Raw genomic sequence first — 21,040 nt, 5'->3', positions numbered from 1 at the left:
AGTCTAACAAGTGCCAAGCAGCAAGAAATTTTCACTTCTCTTGAACTGCTGGATACACTCTTGCTAAAACTTAGACATCTTCCATTTAATGTGGCTGACATCCCTCCCTCTCCTAAAATCTTTGCCCTGTTGGCATCTAGAGAACTCTTCTAAGAACAGCTTTGAGGTGTAGTTGGAAATGTGGTTTTCCTTCCAGGTAATAGCTGTATAGTTATATTGTTCAGTCAGAGAGCTGGAAAACCAGGTTGGGAATACCCTAAAACTTTTGTGGCTCAGTGCAATGCCCCTTTGTGTTCCTGTCTTCTGCTGGAGGCAGAAGGGAGGACAGGTAGAAAGCACTCCAGGTGATTGCACCCAGTCAGTGCAGGTGGGTTTAAAGAGAGTTTAGAGCTCAGTTCCACACTATGTGTCCACTGAGTTCCAGCAAAGAATCTGGTGTCTACCACCCAGGTCCTGAAGTTGAGGATCTGAGAGTCAACTTTGGGAACATTAGTCATCTGAGCTAGTCACTTTTGCATTCACAGAAAAGAAATGGGAATTTTGAAGAAGACGATCTGTCATTCTTTCAAAATTTTTCAATAACTATTGAAATAGAAAAGGCTTCCCATTCAAGGCAACTTAGAAGAGTCTCAAATGAAAAATGCATTAGCTTGTTCCTGAGACTTCAAGACTTTCTCTTTTGTTGAATTTATAGTCCCAATAGTACCTTTACCATATTAAAAATAGATTGTTAAATATGTAATTGTGGTGTGAGTTTTTATAATACTACAAAAACAGTCTTGTCTTGCAAAGGACTTCCTGCTTTTTTCCTAATGGAAATGATTGTCTGTTAGGTCGCTGAAATTTAGCTATGCTCTTCAAAGGGATCAGGATAAGCCCGCACAATACCTGAGAGAATTTCAATATCTCAGTATGAGAAACCTATTTCTCTTCAACTAYTTCAATGCAGAATAATTACAGGACATCATGTCACACTTTAAGACCAAATGACAGTGTGGAGATTAAATTGCATACCAAAACACTTTAATCATAGTTACATGAAATTTTATGAATTACACAATTTCCCTGATCCTTGGGAGAGATAGCACAATCCAGGAGAGAAGTCAGGTGCATTCATACAGTGATTCCTTACCTGACTTCCCTGTCACCTCCCAACTAGAGCAATCTTCCAACACCATACTAGAAATGTTTCCATATGCACTTATACTCTATCCCATGATATGGAAAGACCCTGCTTGGTTTTACACTGTAAAATCATCAGTCTCATCGACTGCCATACAGCACTCCCTTTATTTCAGTCAATTCAAAAAGGAAAGAAAGGAAGGAAAGGAAGGAAGGAATGGAAGAAAGGAAACAATGGAAGGAAGGAAGGGAGTGGGGAAGGGGAGAAGAGAGGGAGAAAAATCAAACTATTTCTCAACTATTTCTCTTAGGCCCTAGGGGAGACTCAGGCTACTACTGTGTGATGTGGACCAGGTACACTGAATTATGTAGACTCCAGTGGTATTTTAGACACTTGGAGTCTCCTGCCTGGCCTCCAATTGCTGCTCCAAATGAGTGCAAGTCTACTGTAAGTCCTGTGATGTATCTGCCAGCTCCATGCAGCTCTCATGGCCGTCTCAACTGGCTGCAGATGCCTGTGTTTCAGCAAATAGCATCTACCTTGACAGATTATTGCAGAGAAGCTAAAAGACTGGAGACACAAGCCACTCAGTACCCAAGGGCTGGCCAGAGACTGATTTCTGGAACTGATGCTTTTATCTGTGTACATGCAGGTTACAGTGTAGATACCTACAGACAAGGGAGGTGAAATCCACTCCAGCTTCAGAAGGTTTGCATGGACTTAATCTGAGGTTTCTGAATTACGTTTAAGTACTCTTTTAGGTTAATCTGTAAGTAGGAAATCAGCTGAAGAGTTCTACATGCCATTGCTTTGCAGGGCACTTTGTAGATACATTCCCCATTTTTAGTAGGTGTGCTCTGAGCTAAAAAGTGAATTGTTGTCCTCACCATTCAGTCAGTCCAATTTCACTCTACTCTGCAAATTTGTTGTTTCGCTTTAATATCCTGTACAAATGCCTAACAGGGATGCGATGAAAGATTTCAGGATTACAACAGTTCGGGGGGAAAAAATAAGGGTCCCTTTGAGGAACTAAACCTACCGCCTAATCTTGGGTGCAGTGAATAGCACCTACTGATAAAGAACCAAGAACTTCCCTCTAATTATTACTGTGATGGATAATTACAGTCTGTGGAATAATTAGAAAACTATTTTAAATTGCCTCCTGCTCACAGAAGCAAGCAAAGGAGACAAGTCAGTTGTTTGTTGGTTACTAGGAGATGACTCATGAGAGTTCATATCTGTGGATGTGTTTGACAACAAAAACTATTGGAACCTCTGCAGCCAAGAAAGAAGATCTCAAGACAGGTGAGAGATATGATCTCTGATTTCCCAAGAAGCTGTAAATGTCACTGTTTACTAAGTTCTTTCAGCTCTGCAGGTAAAGCCAGAGAGACAATCATGCCAGCAAAGATGCCAGCTCTTGTGTGCCTGGTACAATTCATCTGGCCAAAAAACAGGCAATAAAGAAAAACAAACCTTTCTGGAAGGGATTCACTTCATCTTAACGAAAATGTCTGGGAAAAAATCCAGTAGATGTTCCCCCCCGCTTCCCCCCCACCAGATATGTCTGTAAGGTGAGTTTGAAGTGATACGCTCAGACAGAATAATGTGGGTGCCTAAAGTTAGGTGGGATGAATCTGATTGTCCATGGCTGGATATAGGAGGGAGGACGAACTCAACCACTTGAAGAGTACGGTATCTAGAAGCAATGAGTAAGATTCAGTTAGAGGGGGTTGTTTGAAAGAAATTGCAGACTGTGACTGATTTTTCCTTCTTCTCCAAACTCCTTTCTTCTTGCCTGGAAGGAATTGGAGAAAGGTATGACAAGTCATAAGGTGGTGTTTTGAAGGAACTTCTGACATGTATTTCACTCTTGTTTATCAAAATTCAATAACAGATAGACTGAAGTGGAACTATGGATCTAGCGTTCAACAGTTGAGTCTGTAGGAATTCCTTGTCCACTCTTGATTATTACACTGCAGACTCTGGAATGAAAGCAGAACAGAAAACTGCAGTAGCTTAGAAATATAGGTGGAGCAATGGAGGCCTGGCTCCATCTTCTTAATAACCTCCCTTTGAGAACAGCTTACTAAAGACTTCTCCATTGTAAATGTGCACTTCAGAGCTAGGACCCACTATCACCTTTGATTACCACAGGAGAGTAAAATACACATCTGCAGTATGGTTCAGATGCCCTTTTTTAGATCATGACCACAGGATGAGATGTATCAAACCATAGAAATACATGTTTCTCTCTATTGGCTAAGAAAGTTGTTAAACCTGTTAGCTTATATGGGGACATGCACAATGTCTGGATGAAATCCCTCAGTACTTAAGTCAGATGAATCTCTCTGTACACAGGTTTTATACATAAGGTGTCTCTATGTGTGTACATGGGGTTCAAAGAATTCTGGGGAAGTTCTGAGTAGACAAGCTCAAGTTGTCATCATACATGACACTAGAAGTGTGGCTTTTGCAAAATGTCCTCATGGGTGCTGTGCATTCATGCCAGCTGCAAACATTGAGAAGAGTTCAGCTTGCTGACAAAAGTCTAAATATCCTTCTAGGCTCCTGCTAGGACTGTTCAGGTGAAAAGAAAAATGAAAAATGGACAGAACCCATTATGCACTTTTTGAAATTAAGATCATTTGATGTTAAAGATATGACAATCCAGAACACTAAACCATCTTTCTGTGACTGCTTTGTTTTTCCAGTCCAAGGTTTTGGCAGAAAAGGAAAATGTTCAACCAAACCACTGTGACTGAGTTTCTCCTGCTGGGATTCTCCGACCAGAGGGAGCTGCAGATCTTACATGTTGTCATCTTCCTAATTGCCTACATGTTTGCCCTGATGGGCAATCTTCTCGTTATCATGGCTGTAGCCTTTGACCACTGCCTTCACACACCTATGTACTTCTTCCTGATGAATCTGTCCATCCTGGACCTCAGCTCCATCTCTGTGACTGTCCCCAAATCCATAGGGAATTCCCTACTCAACACCAGGAAAATTTCTTATTCTGGATGTGCTGCCCAGGTCTTCCTTTTCTTCTTCTTTGCTACAGACAACTTCATCTTCCTCACTATCATGGCATATGACCGCTATGTTGCCATCTGCAAGCCACTCTACTACAAAACAATCATGAACTTGAGAGTTTGTGCCCAGATGATTGCTGGTGCCTGGATCTGTGCTCTTCTGTACTCGGCAATGCACACTGGTAACACATTCTGGTTATCTTTCTGTTCCTCAAATGTTATTGATAAATTCTTTTGTGACATACCACAGATCCTCAAACTCTCCTGCTCTGATGCATATGTCAGTGAACTTGTTATTCTGGTCTTAAGTGCATGTTTGTTCTTCATTGCCTTCCTTTTCATAGTTGTGTCTTACATTAACATTTTCACTGCAGTGTTTAAAATTCCCTCAAAGTATGGCCGGCATAAGGCCTATACCACATGCCTTCCACATCTCACTATGATCTCCTTGTTCATTTCTACTGGGATCATTGCCTATGTCATACCCATCTCCCACCCTCCATCAGTTCTGGATCTCATTGTGGATGTTCTCTATTCTGTGCTGCCTCCTGTGATGAATCCAGTCATTTACAGCATGAGAAACAAAGAGATCAAAGCTGCCGTAAGGAAATTGATGGTTTGGAAGTTCTTCCCAAAAAGAAAACAGTTCAGCTTTTTGCTATGACTATGCCTTAACGAATATCTTCTGCACAGTTGTAGGAATCTGATGGCATTTTCTCCTTGGGACTCATTTGTGGAATTTTCTCCCATCTGCAAGAAATTACAACAGTTAAAAATGTTCATGTTTATCTTCTGAAGTCAACAGAGTTCTTCTGAGTTTGCACCATTAGAAGCATAATTTAAATCTTTCTCTCTAAATACCAGGGTTTTATCCTACCAGCCATTTATAAACTATCTGAGGCTAATTCCACATAAAACTTCTACAGGATCATAGGATAATTCGTGTTGGAAGGAACTTCAGGAGGTCATCTAGTCCAACAGGCTGCTCAAAGAACTGTCAGCTATGTGGCCAGACCAGATTGCTCAGGGCTTTATCCAGTTAGGTCTTAAAACTCTCAAAGGATGAAGATTTGAAAAATCTTTCTGGGAAACCTGTTCCAATGCTTCACTATCCACAGGGAGAAAAAAAAAAGGAAAAAAAGGAAAAAATCCTTTAGTAGTCTGAACATCTCATTGTCTCTCATTCTACCACCATGCACTACTGTGAAGAGCTCAATTGCATCTTCCTGATGGCATTCCCCATGCGCACTGCAAGGCTGTTATTAGGTTTCTCTTCCCCAGGCTGAACAATCCTAGTTTCCTCAGTGTCTCCTTACAGGACATGTGCTCAAGCCCTCTGACCATCTTGGTGACACTGCTGAACTCAATTCATTTTTTTTTGATGTCTTTCCTAAGTTGGGGGGCCCACAACTGGTTGCAGTATTCTAGATGTGGTCTCATGAGTGCCAGTTAGAGGGATATGATCAATTCCCTTGATCTATTGGCTATGCTCCTATTAACAAAGCCTAGGACGCTCATGGCTTGCTTTGCTGCCAGGGCACACTGCTTGTTCATGGTCAGCTTGCTCTCCACCAGGTCCCCAAGGCCTTTTCTGCAAAGCTGCTCACAAGACAGTCGGTCCTCAGCCTGTATTTTTGCAAAGGGTTATTCCTTTCCAGGTGCAAGTGCATTTGTCCATGTTAAGCTTCTTGCAGTTCCTGATGGCCCATTTCTCCTGCCTAGGTCCATCTGAATGGCAGCCCTGTCATCAAGTGTATCGACTGGTCTTTTCAGTTTTGTGTAATCTGCAAAATTTATGGGAAAGTACTCTGCCACCTCCTCCAGGTCATTGATAAAGATATTAAACATGGCAGGTCCTAGTGTAGACCCCTGCAGCACTCCACTTGTTATCATCTTCCAGGTAGAGTAAAACTCATTAATTACTACTTCCTAAGCCCCACCATCCAGACAGATTTTTTGCCAGTCTAATTGTCCATGCACCAAGACCATAACTTCCTATCTTGCTTATAAGAGAGTTTTGGAAGGCAATGTTGAAAGCTTTACTAAAGTCAAGATAAATGACATCAATGTTCCTCAAACGGATTAAAGGAATTCTGATTTTCATTATTTTTAAAGTCTGTCTATTTTTAATATTTGTAGACGTAGAAAAATTACTAAGATTACAAAGATAGAACTGTCCTACTCTTCAGCAGCTGATTTATCAGGTCTGTCTGAGGATTTGGGGTTCTCTTCATGAGTTTATACAAGATTTTATTGCTGTTATTACTTAAGAGACACTGTGGTTTTCCATGCTGATTTATCACTTAGGCTTCTGTAAGGTTCTGCAGATCCTTTATGCCTCTTAAGTGATCTTTTCTCCCTAAAGGTTTTGTGCTGTTGTTTGGGACACAGATTTTAACTTTGATGGTTTGTTCACAAATGTGAACATATTCCTTCTGGTTTTCTTTTTTCATTATTCAGAGAGCCACTGGTGGCTTCTGAAAGTAATCCAGACCCTAAAGAGACAAACATATGTGGGTATTATGCTCTAAGTTTTTTAGGAACAAAAAAAAAAAAGCATTTCAGAAAAAATCTGTTGTCCAAGAAATCTAGACTGTTTACATGTAAGTGTAATTAGACTGTTTGACAGAAATAAGGGTGAATAGGGACAGATTATGTTGACAGTAATATATTAGTAAGGTATTCCTATCCCCCAGCAGGGAGGGACAGAAATCTGATTGGCTTAAAAAATATATTTAGCTAGGAAGAAAATGGTTTCTACTCCCACCTTAACTGAATGCTCATTTTGTCATGTATATTTATATATACTTACACACACACACACACACACACACGTGTATATATATATATATATATATATATAAAAATATATATATGAAGGACAGCCCCAACATTTTGACTTTTTGTTGTTTGTAGTAAAACTAAATGGGTTAGCATTTAATAGGTTTCAGATGTAAAGATGCTTTCTTTCCTTCATTTAGAACTGCTTGAAAACAACCTGTGGGAGTGAAAAAGATTAAGATAACAAAACACAAGTGATATAAAGTTTCATAAAGTAATGGGTAAATTTATTTTCTACCTAGTTTATTTCTTTAGCATGAAAGAATCCTTTGAAAAGAAAACAAATTATTACATCAAGCTAAGGCTGAGACAGACTTGCAGCGGCTTTTTATAAGCCAAAAGGTGGGATTTGTTTGATCTATGTTTAAACATCTCAATTTTCTGATATCTATTCCATCTTCTGTTCTCCTCTACGGATAATGGAGGAAGAAACACCCAAGGTAAGGGGTAGTTCATCTTGCCTGTGTCCAGATGAAGTTAATCACCTTTTGAAGGTACAGTCTTGGCTTGAAAATAGGAGCTTAAATTAGTTCTGACTAGGCATCCATCTCTTAGAAGACATAAATTGGGCTAATGGCTCCCACCCCTAGAAATGTAACTGCTAGAGAGAACATTACCATTATATATCATTGTTGCTTATAAATTCTTTAATCATGCATATGGTCTTCTAGCATAAAAGACACATGCATTTTCAGTGCTGAAAACAAAACTAACAAAAGAAACAGGAAAGCTATTATAAGGATTTCAAATCTTCTGGGTTCTTTAAAATAAATGTTAAAATCAATCAACAAAATGCCTCATATATATAGATATGCATGAAAATATACATACATTTCCCCTTTTCCTAATCACATAAAAACATTTGATTGCTCCTTTATTTGTATTGCCATATTTATTCATGCAGAAATATACAAAGTGGAAGCAGAGGATGGAAGACCATACTTTTGTGACTGATTTCATTCTTCTTGGTTTCCCCAGCTTTTAAAGTGTTTATATTTGCTTTTTGTGGGAGTCATCTACACTTTTTTTTTGGTCATCTACATTTTGACTATCCTTAGCAATGTCATCATCATTGCCACAGTGGTAAATGACATCACTCTCCACAAACTCATTTCATCCTTGGACTTTCTTTCTTGCTATTTCTTTCTTGAAAAAACTCTCATTTTGGGGAATCTTCTATGTCTCAGCTATAATCTGAATTTCTTGKTTTTTTGAGAGTTGTCTTTCTGTTGTGCACTAGCTGTGGTCAGAGGAGGGCCATTTCTCCTACATGGAGAAAAGAAGGGGCTGCTTGAAATCACTGAGGGGTTCAGCTACAATTCCCAAGCTCTTGGCCAGTCTTCTGGATGTCAAAAAGTCCACCATCATAGATGGCTGCAAAGCTCAAGCCTTCTCCCATTTTCTCCTTGGTGCTACTGAGTTTTTCCTCTTCATGGTCACGTCCTTTGACTGATACATAGCCATACGCAACCCTCTCCATTACACCACCATCATGAGTGGAGGAGTGTGTGCTCAGCTTTCATTTTGCTCTTGGGATGGTGGTTTTCTGACTGTCGTCATGCAAACCATTCTGGTGTTTAGACTGTCATTCTGTGGCCCCAATGTCATCAAACACTTCTACTGTGATGTTGGGCTACTGCTGAAGTTGACTTGCACAGACGCCCACCGTATTGAATGGATTATTTTCATCACCGCTTCAGTGGTTCTTTTTAGCACTTCCTTTTTTAATGTTATGTCCTACTTCTTCATCATTTTCACCATATTGACGATCCCATCTCCCTCTGGGAGACAAAAGCTTTCTCCACCTGTATAACTCATCTGAGTGTAGCTATCATGCTTTATAGAGCTGTCATATTTATTTATGTCAGGACAAGAGGACACGCATCACTAAATATGAACAAAGTGGTGAGCCCTCTGAACACCCTTGAAACACCACTGCTCAACCCTTTCATTTATCCTTTAAGAAACAAAGAGGTAAAGACTGCCTTGAAAACAGCAGTGGCCAGAAATAATATATTTGAGGTTAAAAAATGAGGACTAAAATGTAGACTTTTCTGGATGTTCCTGTAGCAACCTGATTCTAGAAACCTCTTGGGGAAGCAAATGCCAATAATTATTAAAAAGAAAACAGAAGCAATTATGATTAAGAAAACAGGATTATTGCCTTCTGACTATGGACAATATTTGACTTACACGTTCAGTTGCTCATTCTTCCCCTTGGTTATTCTGAAATCATGCTTTCAAGTCTTTTTCCAAAGATTTATTATTTTCATTATCTGTCAAAGTAAAAATTAAAAAAGGCTGTCTTCCACTGACTGTCTCTGTTTTTCATTTGTTATTATGCATGAGATGTTTTGTGACTGCAAAACTTATTTCTTCTAAAATAAGTGATTTGAGGAGCTTGTGTTCATGTTTGTTGTAGCTTTACTGACCTCGAAGATTAAATTTAACGCATGAAATTATGTAATCCTACTTTTTATTTATGTTCTGCATCATTTGTGCAATTGATATGTGATGCCTCCCTTTAAACATAGTTTCTAAAGTGATGATCCTAATCGAGCATATTGATTCTCTTGTTGATCTGCCTGATCTTGGGTGTAATTTAAGCCATATGATTTCCCTAAATTAATTATTGTTTGAACTAAAACAAAGATTTGCCTTTATCCTTTAGGGATAGACTAATTGTGGCTGAAAGACAGATAACCATTTAAGACAGTCATTTTAGTCTCTCTATTCAATTCACCTTTGAATGAAAGACTCAGTTGGTATTCACTGACAAAAGCACTTCAGGGAGTGATTTGGCCTTCAGTTCTCAAGCAAATCAGAATTTGTTTGTGAAGGAAAAAAAAACCTTTAAAAGTGATGGCTAGAGTTTTTATACCTCTACACGGATTTTTATACATTCCTTCTCTTTAAAATCTCCCACTCAGTGGGCAGCAATTGTGAAGAGTCATTGAAAGCGCCAGCTTAAAATATGTCTTAGAAACCATGTATTTACAGTTCTTTTGCTCTCTTGTAGAAATGTGAAGAGTAAAAAGCAATGATGAAAAAACAGTCTCTGACTAAACTTATTGCTTAAGATTTATATCATGATGGATTTTCCCCACATTCAAAAGGTGTAAGCTGTCTTCTTTGTGCGTGCTCTGGTGATTTACATCTGGACTGCCAGCAGGAACATTATAGTCGTTGCTTCTCTTGTATCCCAAATCACCTTCCACAAGCTCATATTTCCTTTTTGGGAACCTTCCATTCTTGGGAATTTGATATGTGAGCCATTGTCCCCAAACTGCTGGCCAACTTCTTCACTCTAAAGAAACTTATTAGCTTAAATAATGGAAAAACATAGGCCTTTTCACTTTTATTCCTGGCAGACCCTGAGGCCTTTCTCCTCACAGCTCTTTCATTTGGCTGATCCTTAGTTATATGCAATCAACTCCATTACACTCTGTGGCCCCAATGTTATCAACCATTTCTAYTGTCTTGTTATGCCATTAATTAGCCTGGTTTGCAAAGGCACAAATATCATCAAAAGGATTATCTTTGTTGTTGCCACTGTTGTCTTATTCAGCTCTTCCTTGCTTTTTCTGGTCTTTTAAATCGTCATCATCTCCACCATCATAAACATTTCTTTAGCATCCACCAGACAGAAAGCTTTCTCCACTTGAGTATCTCATCTGATTGTTAGGATTATATGATACATGCATGAAGAGTTCATGTATGTGGAGCCAGCAGTACACATTCATCTCTGAGCATGAACAAAGTGATTGTCTACTGAATATGTTTTTCATACCTTTATTAATCTATCCATACGCACTTTTCAATACAAGGAAACAAAGGATGTAATAACTAAGAAGAACATATTGATGCAGGGAAAAGAAACAGGATAAATAGAAAGGGAAGCTGGAGTAAGACTCCACACCCACAGTAAGCAGACAGCATTCGAATCAGATCAGAACCACTGTGACCCAGACAAAAGCAGTGTAAATGATTCTTTTCCTTTTAATTCCTTGTCTGAACAAGGTTGTTAATTCTATTTTTAAGATAACTGATATGTACATTAATTTTTAAATGCACGCTTTATGACTATGTAATGATGATATATGACCTAGATACAAAAGAGAAGGAACATAATATAATCTTATAATATCAGTAACCCTTTTAGTCAGAAAATCTTGCACTAGATTCATATTTTGAATGGCTTAGTTTGAAACAAAATTCAACAGTAAATATGCAGATAAAATAGGGATGCTATGGAACTATTAAGAGTAGAATTTGTTTAATGAAATAATATAAGTAGGGAAAAGAAGAATAAATTTTAAATTTTAAAAATACAGTAGAAAAGCAAAAGAACATAATACTGAAAGGGATTTTCTAGGCCATAGACATTAGTTCCCAGGAATCAGAGGTAATTATGTAAAATAACCTGCACTGTTTGAAGATTATTACTGCAGAGGGAACCAGAGACTTGGGGAAGTGCTGTAAGTGTTTACAGTCACTGTCACTGTGAATATCTATCTATCTATCTATCTATTTATCTATGTATTTATTTATTTATATTTACATTTACCTTGCACAGTCTCAGATGCTTAGTTCCATCACTTAAATTACGAGCCTCAGTACGACATATTCCTGTTTACTCACAGCATTAGTGGGATGAACTGCCTTCCAGAAGTGTCCAGCTCTTTTCACTGACAGAAAGGCATGAAACATTGATAACTGGGATCCTTAAGCACACAGGTATGTCCCTCAAATTGGACAAGATAAGTGAGACTTAAACAAAAATGTGTGAATGTGTCTTTTGCCAGAAACAGAAAGAGACTTTCTGAAAACAATCACCTGTCAGAGAGCATGAGTATTCTTTTTGGTCTTCTGGGAATGCTTTGAAGCTATCTGTTGGAGCTATCTGGAGTGCTAGTGTGACCCTGATTTCCTAAACAACTTAGGCATTGCTGAAAATGCTGACTTTAGACAAGTATCTTTGCATGTCTCAGTGAAATGAAGTAATTGCCATCATGATAGGTGTTTTAAGAGAGAGTGCCTGAATATACAGAGAGATAATGCAGAAGGGAGTAAGCATGGACTGATAAACAAGAGTATGTACTGTTTGTGACACAGGAGAGAGAGGTGTAGCAAAGAAAGGTTTTGCTTGTATGTTTTTTTTTTTTTTTTTTTTTTTTAGGAATAGCAATGTGAAATGAAAATGTTCTGCGTAAAGTAGTGGTAAAATGGACGGAAAGATGTTATAGGAATATATATTGGTTTTGGTGGCCCTATCTATCTCACTTACAACATTTCCCCCCCAAAAAACTAGGAAGGTAAGGTGGAAAATCAGACCACCCAGAGGGAATTCACCATTTGCAGTTCACAGGCATGTGAGGACTCCATGTTTTCATTTTTACAGTCCTACTGATCACTCACCTTTCGACATTGGTATCATCTCCATCATCTGGATTGGCCAGCACCTCCAGGTACCCATATATTTCTTCCTTAGCAGTTAAATGAAATCCTATTGCAGGTATCAGCCTGAAGTATCAGCCTGAAGTCTAGAACAGAGACACACATAGTTAATCAGTTAACAGTTCTATTTCCTCTCTAGCAAAAAAAAAAAAAAAAAAGTTTCAGGTCACATCCAAATTTGAACTGACAAGCGCTAAGGGGAAAATGCAAAAATATAACAAAGCACAAAATATTAGAATAAACATTTCACCAACATTATTTTCCATTTCAGGGGATGTTGCAACAACCCTTTTTCCTGGAAGTGGAACTTTTGGTTTTGTGGTTTTGTTAACTCTAGTGGTGTGGGAATGTGAACTGGTTACTACAGAGATTACCAAAAGCATTTTAATGTTTACTTTGTGTAGATAAGACCCACTAGGTAGACTGATTTGCAGTATGACTCAAAAGTGTTTTTTCAGAGACACTAGCTAAAGACTGAGCTCATGATTTCAAGTGTTTGTTAAAATCCTGGCCTGGAATTGTTGCTGCAACAGCTTTAAGTGGATTTCTTTTTTTCCCTTTTTTACTTGACTTGGTTACTGTTTCCCTCTTGTGCAAGAAAAGTAGTTTTAAAAAATAACTGGAGAAACTTTATTAGCTCCAAACCATTCAATTAACACACTTTCCTGACTTTTCTTAAACCTGGCAGCTATAATTGGAAATGATGATTCTACACTAATGAAAACTTTTCTAATTTTCATAATTGGCATCAGGGTAGAAACAGGTGATATGTCTTTTTAAATAGTGATTTTGAGAAAACAGAAAAGGAGGTTGTCTTTTGGCAAGGCCAAAATGCTCATTTTCCTGAGGAAAAAAGTAAATAACAAAAGATCTGATTTTATTTTATATTTTTTCCAAGTCAGATTCAAAAATTAAGGCACTAAAAAAATTTGCAATTAACAGGATAGGCCACAGAGGCCAAACAAAACTGAGGCTAGGAGAGAAAATTCATCTGGAAAGAGCTGGTTGTAAGCAATTCAATATGACCCTTATGTCCTTTATCTTTTTCAATAAGTCCAACCAATAACAGCCTCAACAGCAGGTGAAGATGGTGAAGAAGAAACAGGAACGCAAAAAGTATAAGGTTTTCTTCATCTGAATTCTGGCTTCAGATTTTAAAAGCAGCCATCCTGAAAATCTTCAGAAGTTTTCTCAAACGCTATTTTTCTAATATGCATTGTGTTGCTAGACTAAGCACTGGATCAAACAGCAATTCTGCTTTCTCCTTTTTACTCAACATTCCCCCAGAAAACAGCTTGGGAACTGTGAGGTGTTTCAAAAAAAGTTTGGAGTCTTTCAGTTTCTCATATGTTTAAAGTTCAAGGGTTTCCCCACTAGATTAAGTTGAATTTATCTTCACCCAAGGCCCCAAAAAAGCCTTACAAATGCCATCTCAATCCCTAGACTCACAATGCATTTCCAAAAAGTGGATCTTAATATACACTGATAGATTTCTAGCAGCTTTTTACTAATCCAAGATCCATACTTCCTACAGAAGGCAAGACTATAACACAACACAACCATTACAAGGTGAGCTTGCAGGCAATAGGCTTCTGGAGAACCTGCAAAAATATACACACCTCAAACTATCCCATTACCCATCAGGGTACCTGACAAAATGGCAATGGGGCTGTTTTTCCCAAGCTAAAAGCAAAATTCCATTAGCACAGAAACAGAATTATTAAAGTCTGTAAATGAAAGTTTGCAGAACAACAGCACTGTTTACCTTCTAGATCCCATAAAAAAACTTCCTTCTTCTTAACCTCACTCACTGTATATTGCTGTGGTGTGTTCAGTTTGCAGCAGTCTATCCTTGTACACTAAGAGTGACTTTTTTCACTTATTCTTATCTGTGGGAGAATGGTTAAGCAAGAGAGGGCATGCTTTCTTAGAAGTGAGCAATCCTGCCTTCATGATGAAGGGAGGATCCCACGGCTATGTGAACTGTCCTTGAGCATTCCTAGACCATTACAGAAGGGGAAGACAAGTAGTGGTAAACAAGTAAAGGAGGGGGCTGACAAGCCCCTCCACATGAACAGCAACTTTGCACCAATCGTGTATTCGCTTTAGGCGCGTGVACRGARRCTGTAAACCAATCATACAGCTATTGCTAGTGCATGCTTATTGCTTGTCTATATATACTCTGTGTAAGCTCTAATAAAGGGAGAACGACCATACTCATATTGAGACTCATCGTTACTCCGGGTCCGTCCCCCCACTCCGACACTTATCCTCTACAATTGCTATTTTATTTCATATATACCATATATCAGATGCAAGGTTATGCTTTCAGAACCAGCTGCTGCATTGCTACAGTGTATCAGAGATTCTCATCTTCCACCACTCTGAAGTTTTTGTCACGTGGACACAAAGTGCGTGAGGGACAAGAGAACAGAGACAATAAGAAAGTCCTTTTCAAAAGGAATATTGGTTTCAGCAGGCCTGCTCACTGTGTACTGGGGAGCCACTCATTCTGCCCGAGGATAAGAATATAAGACAGATGAACCATCTGTTAGAGGTACCCAGCACTGTGTGTGAACTACAGAAGGTGCTAAGGTGAATAACACAGGCTTGTACAACTACCTTTCAGATGTCTAAAATTAGGTGAGGTAAATCCTAGCCCTGACTGCTCTTCTGGGATCTAGCTGAAATAAACAAGATTTCAAATGCTCATGGAGGAGTTAGGTCTTTGCGGTCCAGATCTACAAAAGCATTTAAGAAGTCTGCGTCCCTCTGAATTCCAATGCCTTTGCTGGTCTAGATTGCTAAGCTGCTGGCATACTGAGACCAAACACAAACTCTCTGTATTTCTCTATTCAAGTAATAATGTGTTTGTTGCCATATATTTAGACTGGAATGCTTTGTGGCAATCAGTTTCAAATGTTTTTGTTCTGTGTATATGCAGTGCCAAGGACAATGTGGTCTTAACTCCAAAGTTACTAGTAATCATCCTCAGCATAGGCGTTATTAATGTAAGAGATACTGACAATTTACCATGAATAATTTACCTTTAAGAAAGCAAGTCCCATGTTTATAATTAAAGTTTTGCGTCCAACTGCAGTTACACTGGGAGAATATGTCCAATTGATTAAATTTTTCTTTGTCTAAATCTCTAACTAATTATTGATAGATATAGATAAGAACAATAATGACCTGGCAGGTTTTTTTTTTTTTTTTAAGAAGCAGAAAAAAACAAATTTTGCTGTGCCACAAAAATATCTGAAGTTTTAAGAATTCCCTATCTTACACTGGAGCAACAATGCAATTCAAAAATAATGAAACAGAGCTAGCAGACCCATTTTTAGAGAGCTAGCAGTCCAATGTTTATTGAACTCCTGTAAAGTAGTTCAAATCCTGTCCTGCCTAGTTCAAAGCAGGTGTTGTCATCCTGCTCTTTGCCTTGCTYGTTTCTCTCAGGATCCTGAAGTCCACCATCTCATGGTCACTGCAGCCAAGGTTGCCCCCAACCTTTTCATCTCCAACCAGCCCATCTCTGTATGTAAGTAGGAGGTCCAGCAGAGTGCCCCTCCTCGTTGGTGCCTCTATCAGCTCTCCACGAACATCCTAGATTGCTTGTGCCTTGCTGTGTTGTCCCTCCAGCAGATACTGGGGTGGTTAAAGTCCCCTGTGAGGACCAGGGCCTGTGAATGTGATGCTACTTCCAGCTGTCTGTAGAAGGCCTCATCTACCACTTCTTCATGATCAGGTGGCCTATAGCAAACACCCACAACAGTGTCACCCATGTTAGTCTGCCCCATAATCCTTACCCATACGCTCTCAGTCAGCCCATCATCCACCCCTAGGCAGAGCTTCATACATTCCAGCTACTCTCTCACATAAAGTGTGACGTCCCCTCCTTGCCTTCCTGGCCTATCCTAAAGAGCCCGTATCCATCCATCACAGCATTCCAGTCACGCCAGTCAGCCCACCATGTCTCCATGATCCCAGTGAGATCATAGCTGACCAACTGCACACACATCTCTAATTCCTCCTGTTTATTTCCCATGCTGCATGCATTAGTGTACAGGCAATTCAGAGAGGCATCTGAGTGTGATGATTTCCCAGAAGAGGAGCAAGAGGTTTCCCCATAGTGTTGTCTTATAGGTACTTCCTTAGCTGCATGCAATTGCTGGAGGTATCCCCACTTGAGCCCTGTTTTGCTGACTGCATGGTCTCTATAACTCTTCCCTTCCCCCATCTTTCCTAGTTTCAAGCTCTCCTTACCAGGTTGGCCAGCCTGTTGCAAAGATGCTTGTGCCCTGCTTAGGGGGGTGGATCCCATCTCTCCCAAGCAGATGTTGATCTTCAAACAGGGTCCCGTGGTCATAGAAAACAAAACCCTCTTTGCAACACCAGCTGCGCAGCCAATTGTTAACTCAGAGTATCCATCCACTCCTCCTCCCATACTTCCCCCTCACCAGCAGGATTGAGGAGAAGCCTACCTGGGCCCCCATACCCCTGACCACCGCCCTCAGAGCTCTCTAGTCATAATGATGAGGATCCATTCTTTGCACCCTTCTGCATGAACTGCTGCGCCTGTTGGCTGCCTCTTCTAGCTATTCTCTGTAGGGTACTGACTACAATCTGACTACAATGCTTTGCGGACAGGCCCTTCCTCTTGTTCATTGTCCAGAAAGTACCATGCGCCACTTGCTCCTTCTACATGACTTTTGTGGCAAGGGGTTTAATTTTAACCAGTGTCAACCACCAGCAATATAGCTACCCTTTATAGTTAAAGGAGGAAATGACCTATAGATGTCTCCTACTGCATAGTAGAATGCTAAGGCCTACATGGTGAGAGGCACCTGGTTCCTACTGATTTAAAGCAAAGTCAGAGGGATAAATATTATCAGGAATCTGATCTTAAGAGGACCATGTAAAAAGGCATTTAGATGTTATGGTACTCAGTGCTGCAACACACAAAAGTATCCTTGCCTTAAACTGGAGTGCACAGTGCTAAGTACCTCTGCCCTCACTCATCCAGTAAGCCTTCTGCTTCACTTTCTCTTGCATACTGTGCCATTCTAGATTACAAGAAAACCATTATACATATCCACCATTCCAGTGTTGTTATTTCAAAGTGAATAGATTAGGTGGACTGTTATAATAGGAATTACCATACCAAATGAAATGAAGCATCCATCCAGCTGAGTTCTGGTCTCTCTAAAAAAAAACTGGCTAAAAGTAATTGCTTCAAAGACATGAGCAAGATTTGATTATGAGATATTCTTCATTTTGAAAATGTTTTCTTCAGCTAATTTCTTTCTTTCCTGGCTTCTCTCATGTCATCTATCTTCTCAAAGCCATAAGCTTACAGGTTAGAAACATCTGACTACATGGAGGCACCTACATCTGCATCCATCACTCCCAAAGCTCCTCAAAATATTCAGAAATAGGCGGTAGAGCCCAGGGTGCAATTCATCTCACCCTGGACAGCAAAAATATGTTGACTCATAGGAACACTAGTTTCTAGGCTCACTACTTCTATAGTCTGCATCAACCGTAAAGAGAGGCAAGGGTAACCAAATTAGATGTGAAGAATCTCTTCTCATGTGCTATTAGACTGTTGTTTCTCTGTATCTTTCTGAACACCTATTGTCACAAGCATTTGTCTAGCTAAGCATTTAGAGGAAAACAATGGTATCACAATGGTCATTTCTTGATTCAGAGGGTGACCATAAAGATAATAATATTATAAACTTCTATTATTTTCACTCCTGGAATTCCCTGTTCTTTCTTGATATTTTACCTCCCTGTCTCAGTGTCCCTTCAGACAGCAGTTGTTGGACACTGCATACACAGCAGTAGCTGTACAGACAGTATTGTCCTTATGCAAACTGATTCTGGACAGCTTAAAGAAAAGAACAAATGGATGAGGTCACAAGTTTTGCATATATCACCCCATGTAACAGTACGAGCTGGGGACTAACTTACCAAGCAGCAGACCTCTAGTAAAGGATGTGGGAGTCTTGGTTGATGGTAAACTGATCATACTCAGCACGATGTCCTTTCATTGATGAAGGCTGACTACATACTAGGCTGTATTACCAAGAACCATGAGGTAAAGGGACTTGATTGTTCCCCTCTATTTGGCAATAGTGAGGCTACAGAAGGGAATATTATGTTTGGTTTTCCCCAAAAAAATTAAGGCGGAGGAAGTGGAAGGACCATCAGAAGGAAGCATCAGAGGGTTAGGGTGGTGGAAGACTGAGTATATGAGGAGAAAGACAGTGAGAACTGAATTTGTTTAGCCTGGAAAAGAGAGGGTGGGGGCAGGGGTAAGGGGGGGTTGCTGGAAGCTAGTATCAGCCTTAACTTCTTAATGGGGGGGGTGGGTAAACAGCAAAAGATTGGAGAGGAGACAGGAGCATGTTGACCAACCAGTTATTCCAGCTGCCAAAACACTTGGTGTGCAGACCCATAAGGAATGGCAGGCCACAACCCTTAGACTTGCACCACCTAGGCATCAGTCTGAACTTGCATACTGCTAAAGAATTACTGCTTCCCTTGTTATCTGTATACCTAAAGGATTACTGCTTCCCTTGCTATCTGTAGCTGTACCCCATATTGTAACCTATTAATTCACCTTAAACCCACATCCCCCTGAACCTCACCATGGGCTGGTGCTCTGTGGTGCCTGGGACAGCCCAATCACTTCCCCGCAAGGTTCCTGGGGTTCCCCTTGCGGTTCGGGGATTTCAAGGTAATAAACATCTAATAACCTTACTCCAGAGTGGTGTCTTCTACCTCTGTGTATTCCAAGTATTAGTAACCACCGTTAACAGGGGGTCATGGAGAAGATGAAGCCACACTTTTCTCAGAGGTGCACAGTGAAAGAACAAGAGGCAATAGGAAAAAAATTGCAGCAAGAGAAATTCTAACTAGWTAGGAGTAAAAAATAAAATCCTGTGAGCACTGCTAAGACTGGACCAGGGCACTGTGGGATTTCCATTCTTAATGTTATTTAGAACTTGACTGGGCAAAACCCTAAATAATATGACCTAATTTTGAAGTTAGCTCTGACCTGGAGTAGAAACATACAAAAGTTCCTTCCAACCTAAATTACTGTATGATAGCTTTTAGATTACAGGTAGAAGCTTCTACCCCATATTAATGCGACAGTGCAAACCATCCTGCTAATAAAATCCATATTTAGAAGGAAAGACACTTTGTTGAAGTCTCCCCTCCCAGAGTCTGACTAATGATACCTACCAGGATTAAGAAAACACTTGCATTCAAACATTTTCCTGTTTCATTATTAAGAACTTCTTGCCAAGGTGAAGCCACAGAAGTCTGCCAAGCTGACTCCATGCCAATGCCAAGCATTCTCAAATTTTCCATGCGTCCTGACTTTCTCCATAAACTTTGGTCCATCTCTGAAAAGCTCTGTAAGGAAGTTTGCATGAAGAAGTATTCCTGTGTGCATGACTTTCCTTCCCATATTGCCATTTTTACAAGGAACGCCTTCATGTGAGTAAAAAAATAACTTAACTCATCTATTCTGCAAGTTCTAAACAGGACACTTTGTACATCGATAACATAGTATAACAGTAGACCTATTCGTTTAAAAGATAACTATGTTTAGTAGTGTAAATGAATCTGCTAATAAAATATATATTCATATAAGAGTCCTAGAAGACTTCTTTTATCTGCCTGCTCTCCATATAGCTACAATACCCATAGTATTGTATACCCACAGTACTAATACCCATTCTTCTCCTTTGCAAGTGCCAAAAAGAAGAGGCAACAAAGTCAATTTTCATATGCAATACACCACTGCTGGGATGAAGAGTCATCCTCTCCAAGGACCAGCTGCTTGCACAGCTCAGAAACTTAGGAAATGGGCATTTTGTGATGTTTGCAGACTGCTCTCAAGGCACATACCAGTCAACTATTCTGGGTTATAGAAAAACTGGTCATCATCTATTTACAAGTGTATGCATGTAACTGAGGAAGTGCATAGGACCACATTATGGGAAAGCTCTCATGCCCTTTATGGGAAATCAGTATGCTAGGGATCCTCTCTGAAATGCTTGTCAAGTAATGCATGCTGCATAGGGAATGAACAGGATGAATTAGAAGTCTCTGTGCAGTTACAGGACTACAGTCTCAGTGGGATCACAGAGATGTGGTGGAATAGCTCACACGACTGGTAAGGATGCAATGAATAGAGATAGGCTCTTTAGGAAGAACAGGCTGGGAAGGCGAGGAGGGGGAGTTGCTGTTTATGTGAGAGAGTAGCTGGAAGGCATGGAGCTCTGGCTAGGGCTGGATGATGAGCCAGCTGAAAGCTTATGGGTAACGATTAGCAGGCAAACCAGTTTGGGTGACATGGTAGTGGGTGTCTGCTATAGAACACCTGATCAGGAAGAAGAAAAAGATGAGGCCTTCTTCAGACAACTGGAAGAGGCCCTGTGTTCGCAGGCCCTGGTCCTCATGGGATACTTTGACCAGGGAAATGCATTTGAATCGCTTTGGCCTTTAGATGGCAGCAAAGGATTAGAGATGAGGCAGAGGAAAACACAACGGAACACTGTATCATAGGGCC

At 39.9% G+C, this 21,040-nt stretch overlaps 1 protein-coding gene across 1 annotated transcript; it reads left to right on the top strand.

Moving 5' to 3' along the window:
• The first annotated feature begins 3,862 nt into the window (after positions 1–3,862).
• Positions 3,863–4,819, top strand: LOC112963263 (olfactory receptor 14A16-like). The gene has a single exon (XM_026060170.1). It carries the CDS (start codon positions 3,863–3,865, stop codon positions 4,817–4,819), a length of 957 nt encoding a protein of 318 aa, XP_025915955.1.
• The last annotated feature ends 16,221 nt before the right edge of the window (positions 4,820–21,040 follow it).

Source organism: Apteryx rowi, unplaced genomic scaffold (assembly GCF_003343035.1).
Source record: "Apteryx rowi isolate R43461 unplaced genomic scaffold, aptRow1 scaffold_1653, whole genome shotgun sequence".
Classification (NCBI taxonomy): domain Eukaryota; kingdom Metazoa; phylum Chordata; class Aves; order Apterygiformes; family Apterygidae; genus Apteryx; species Apteryx rowi.
Note: the sequence above shows the minus strand (reverse complement) of the source record. Positions and strands in the feature narration are given on the sequence as shown.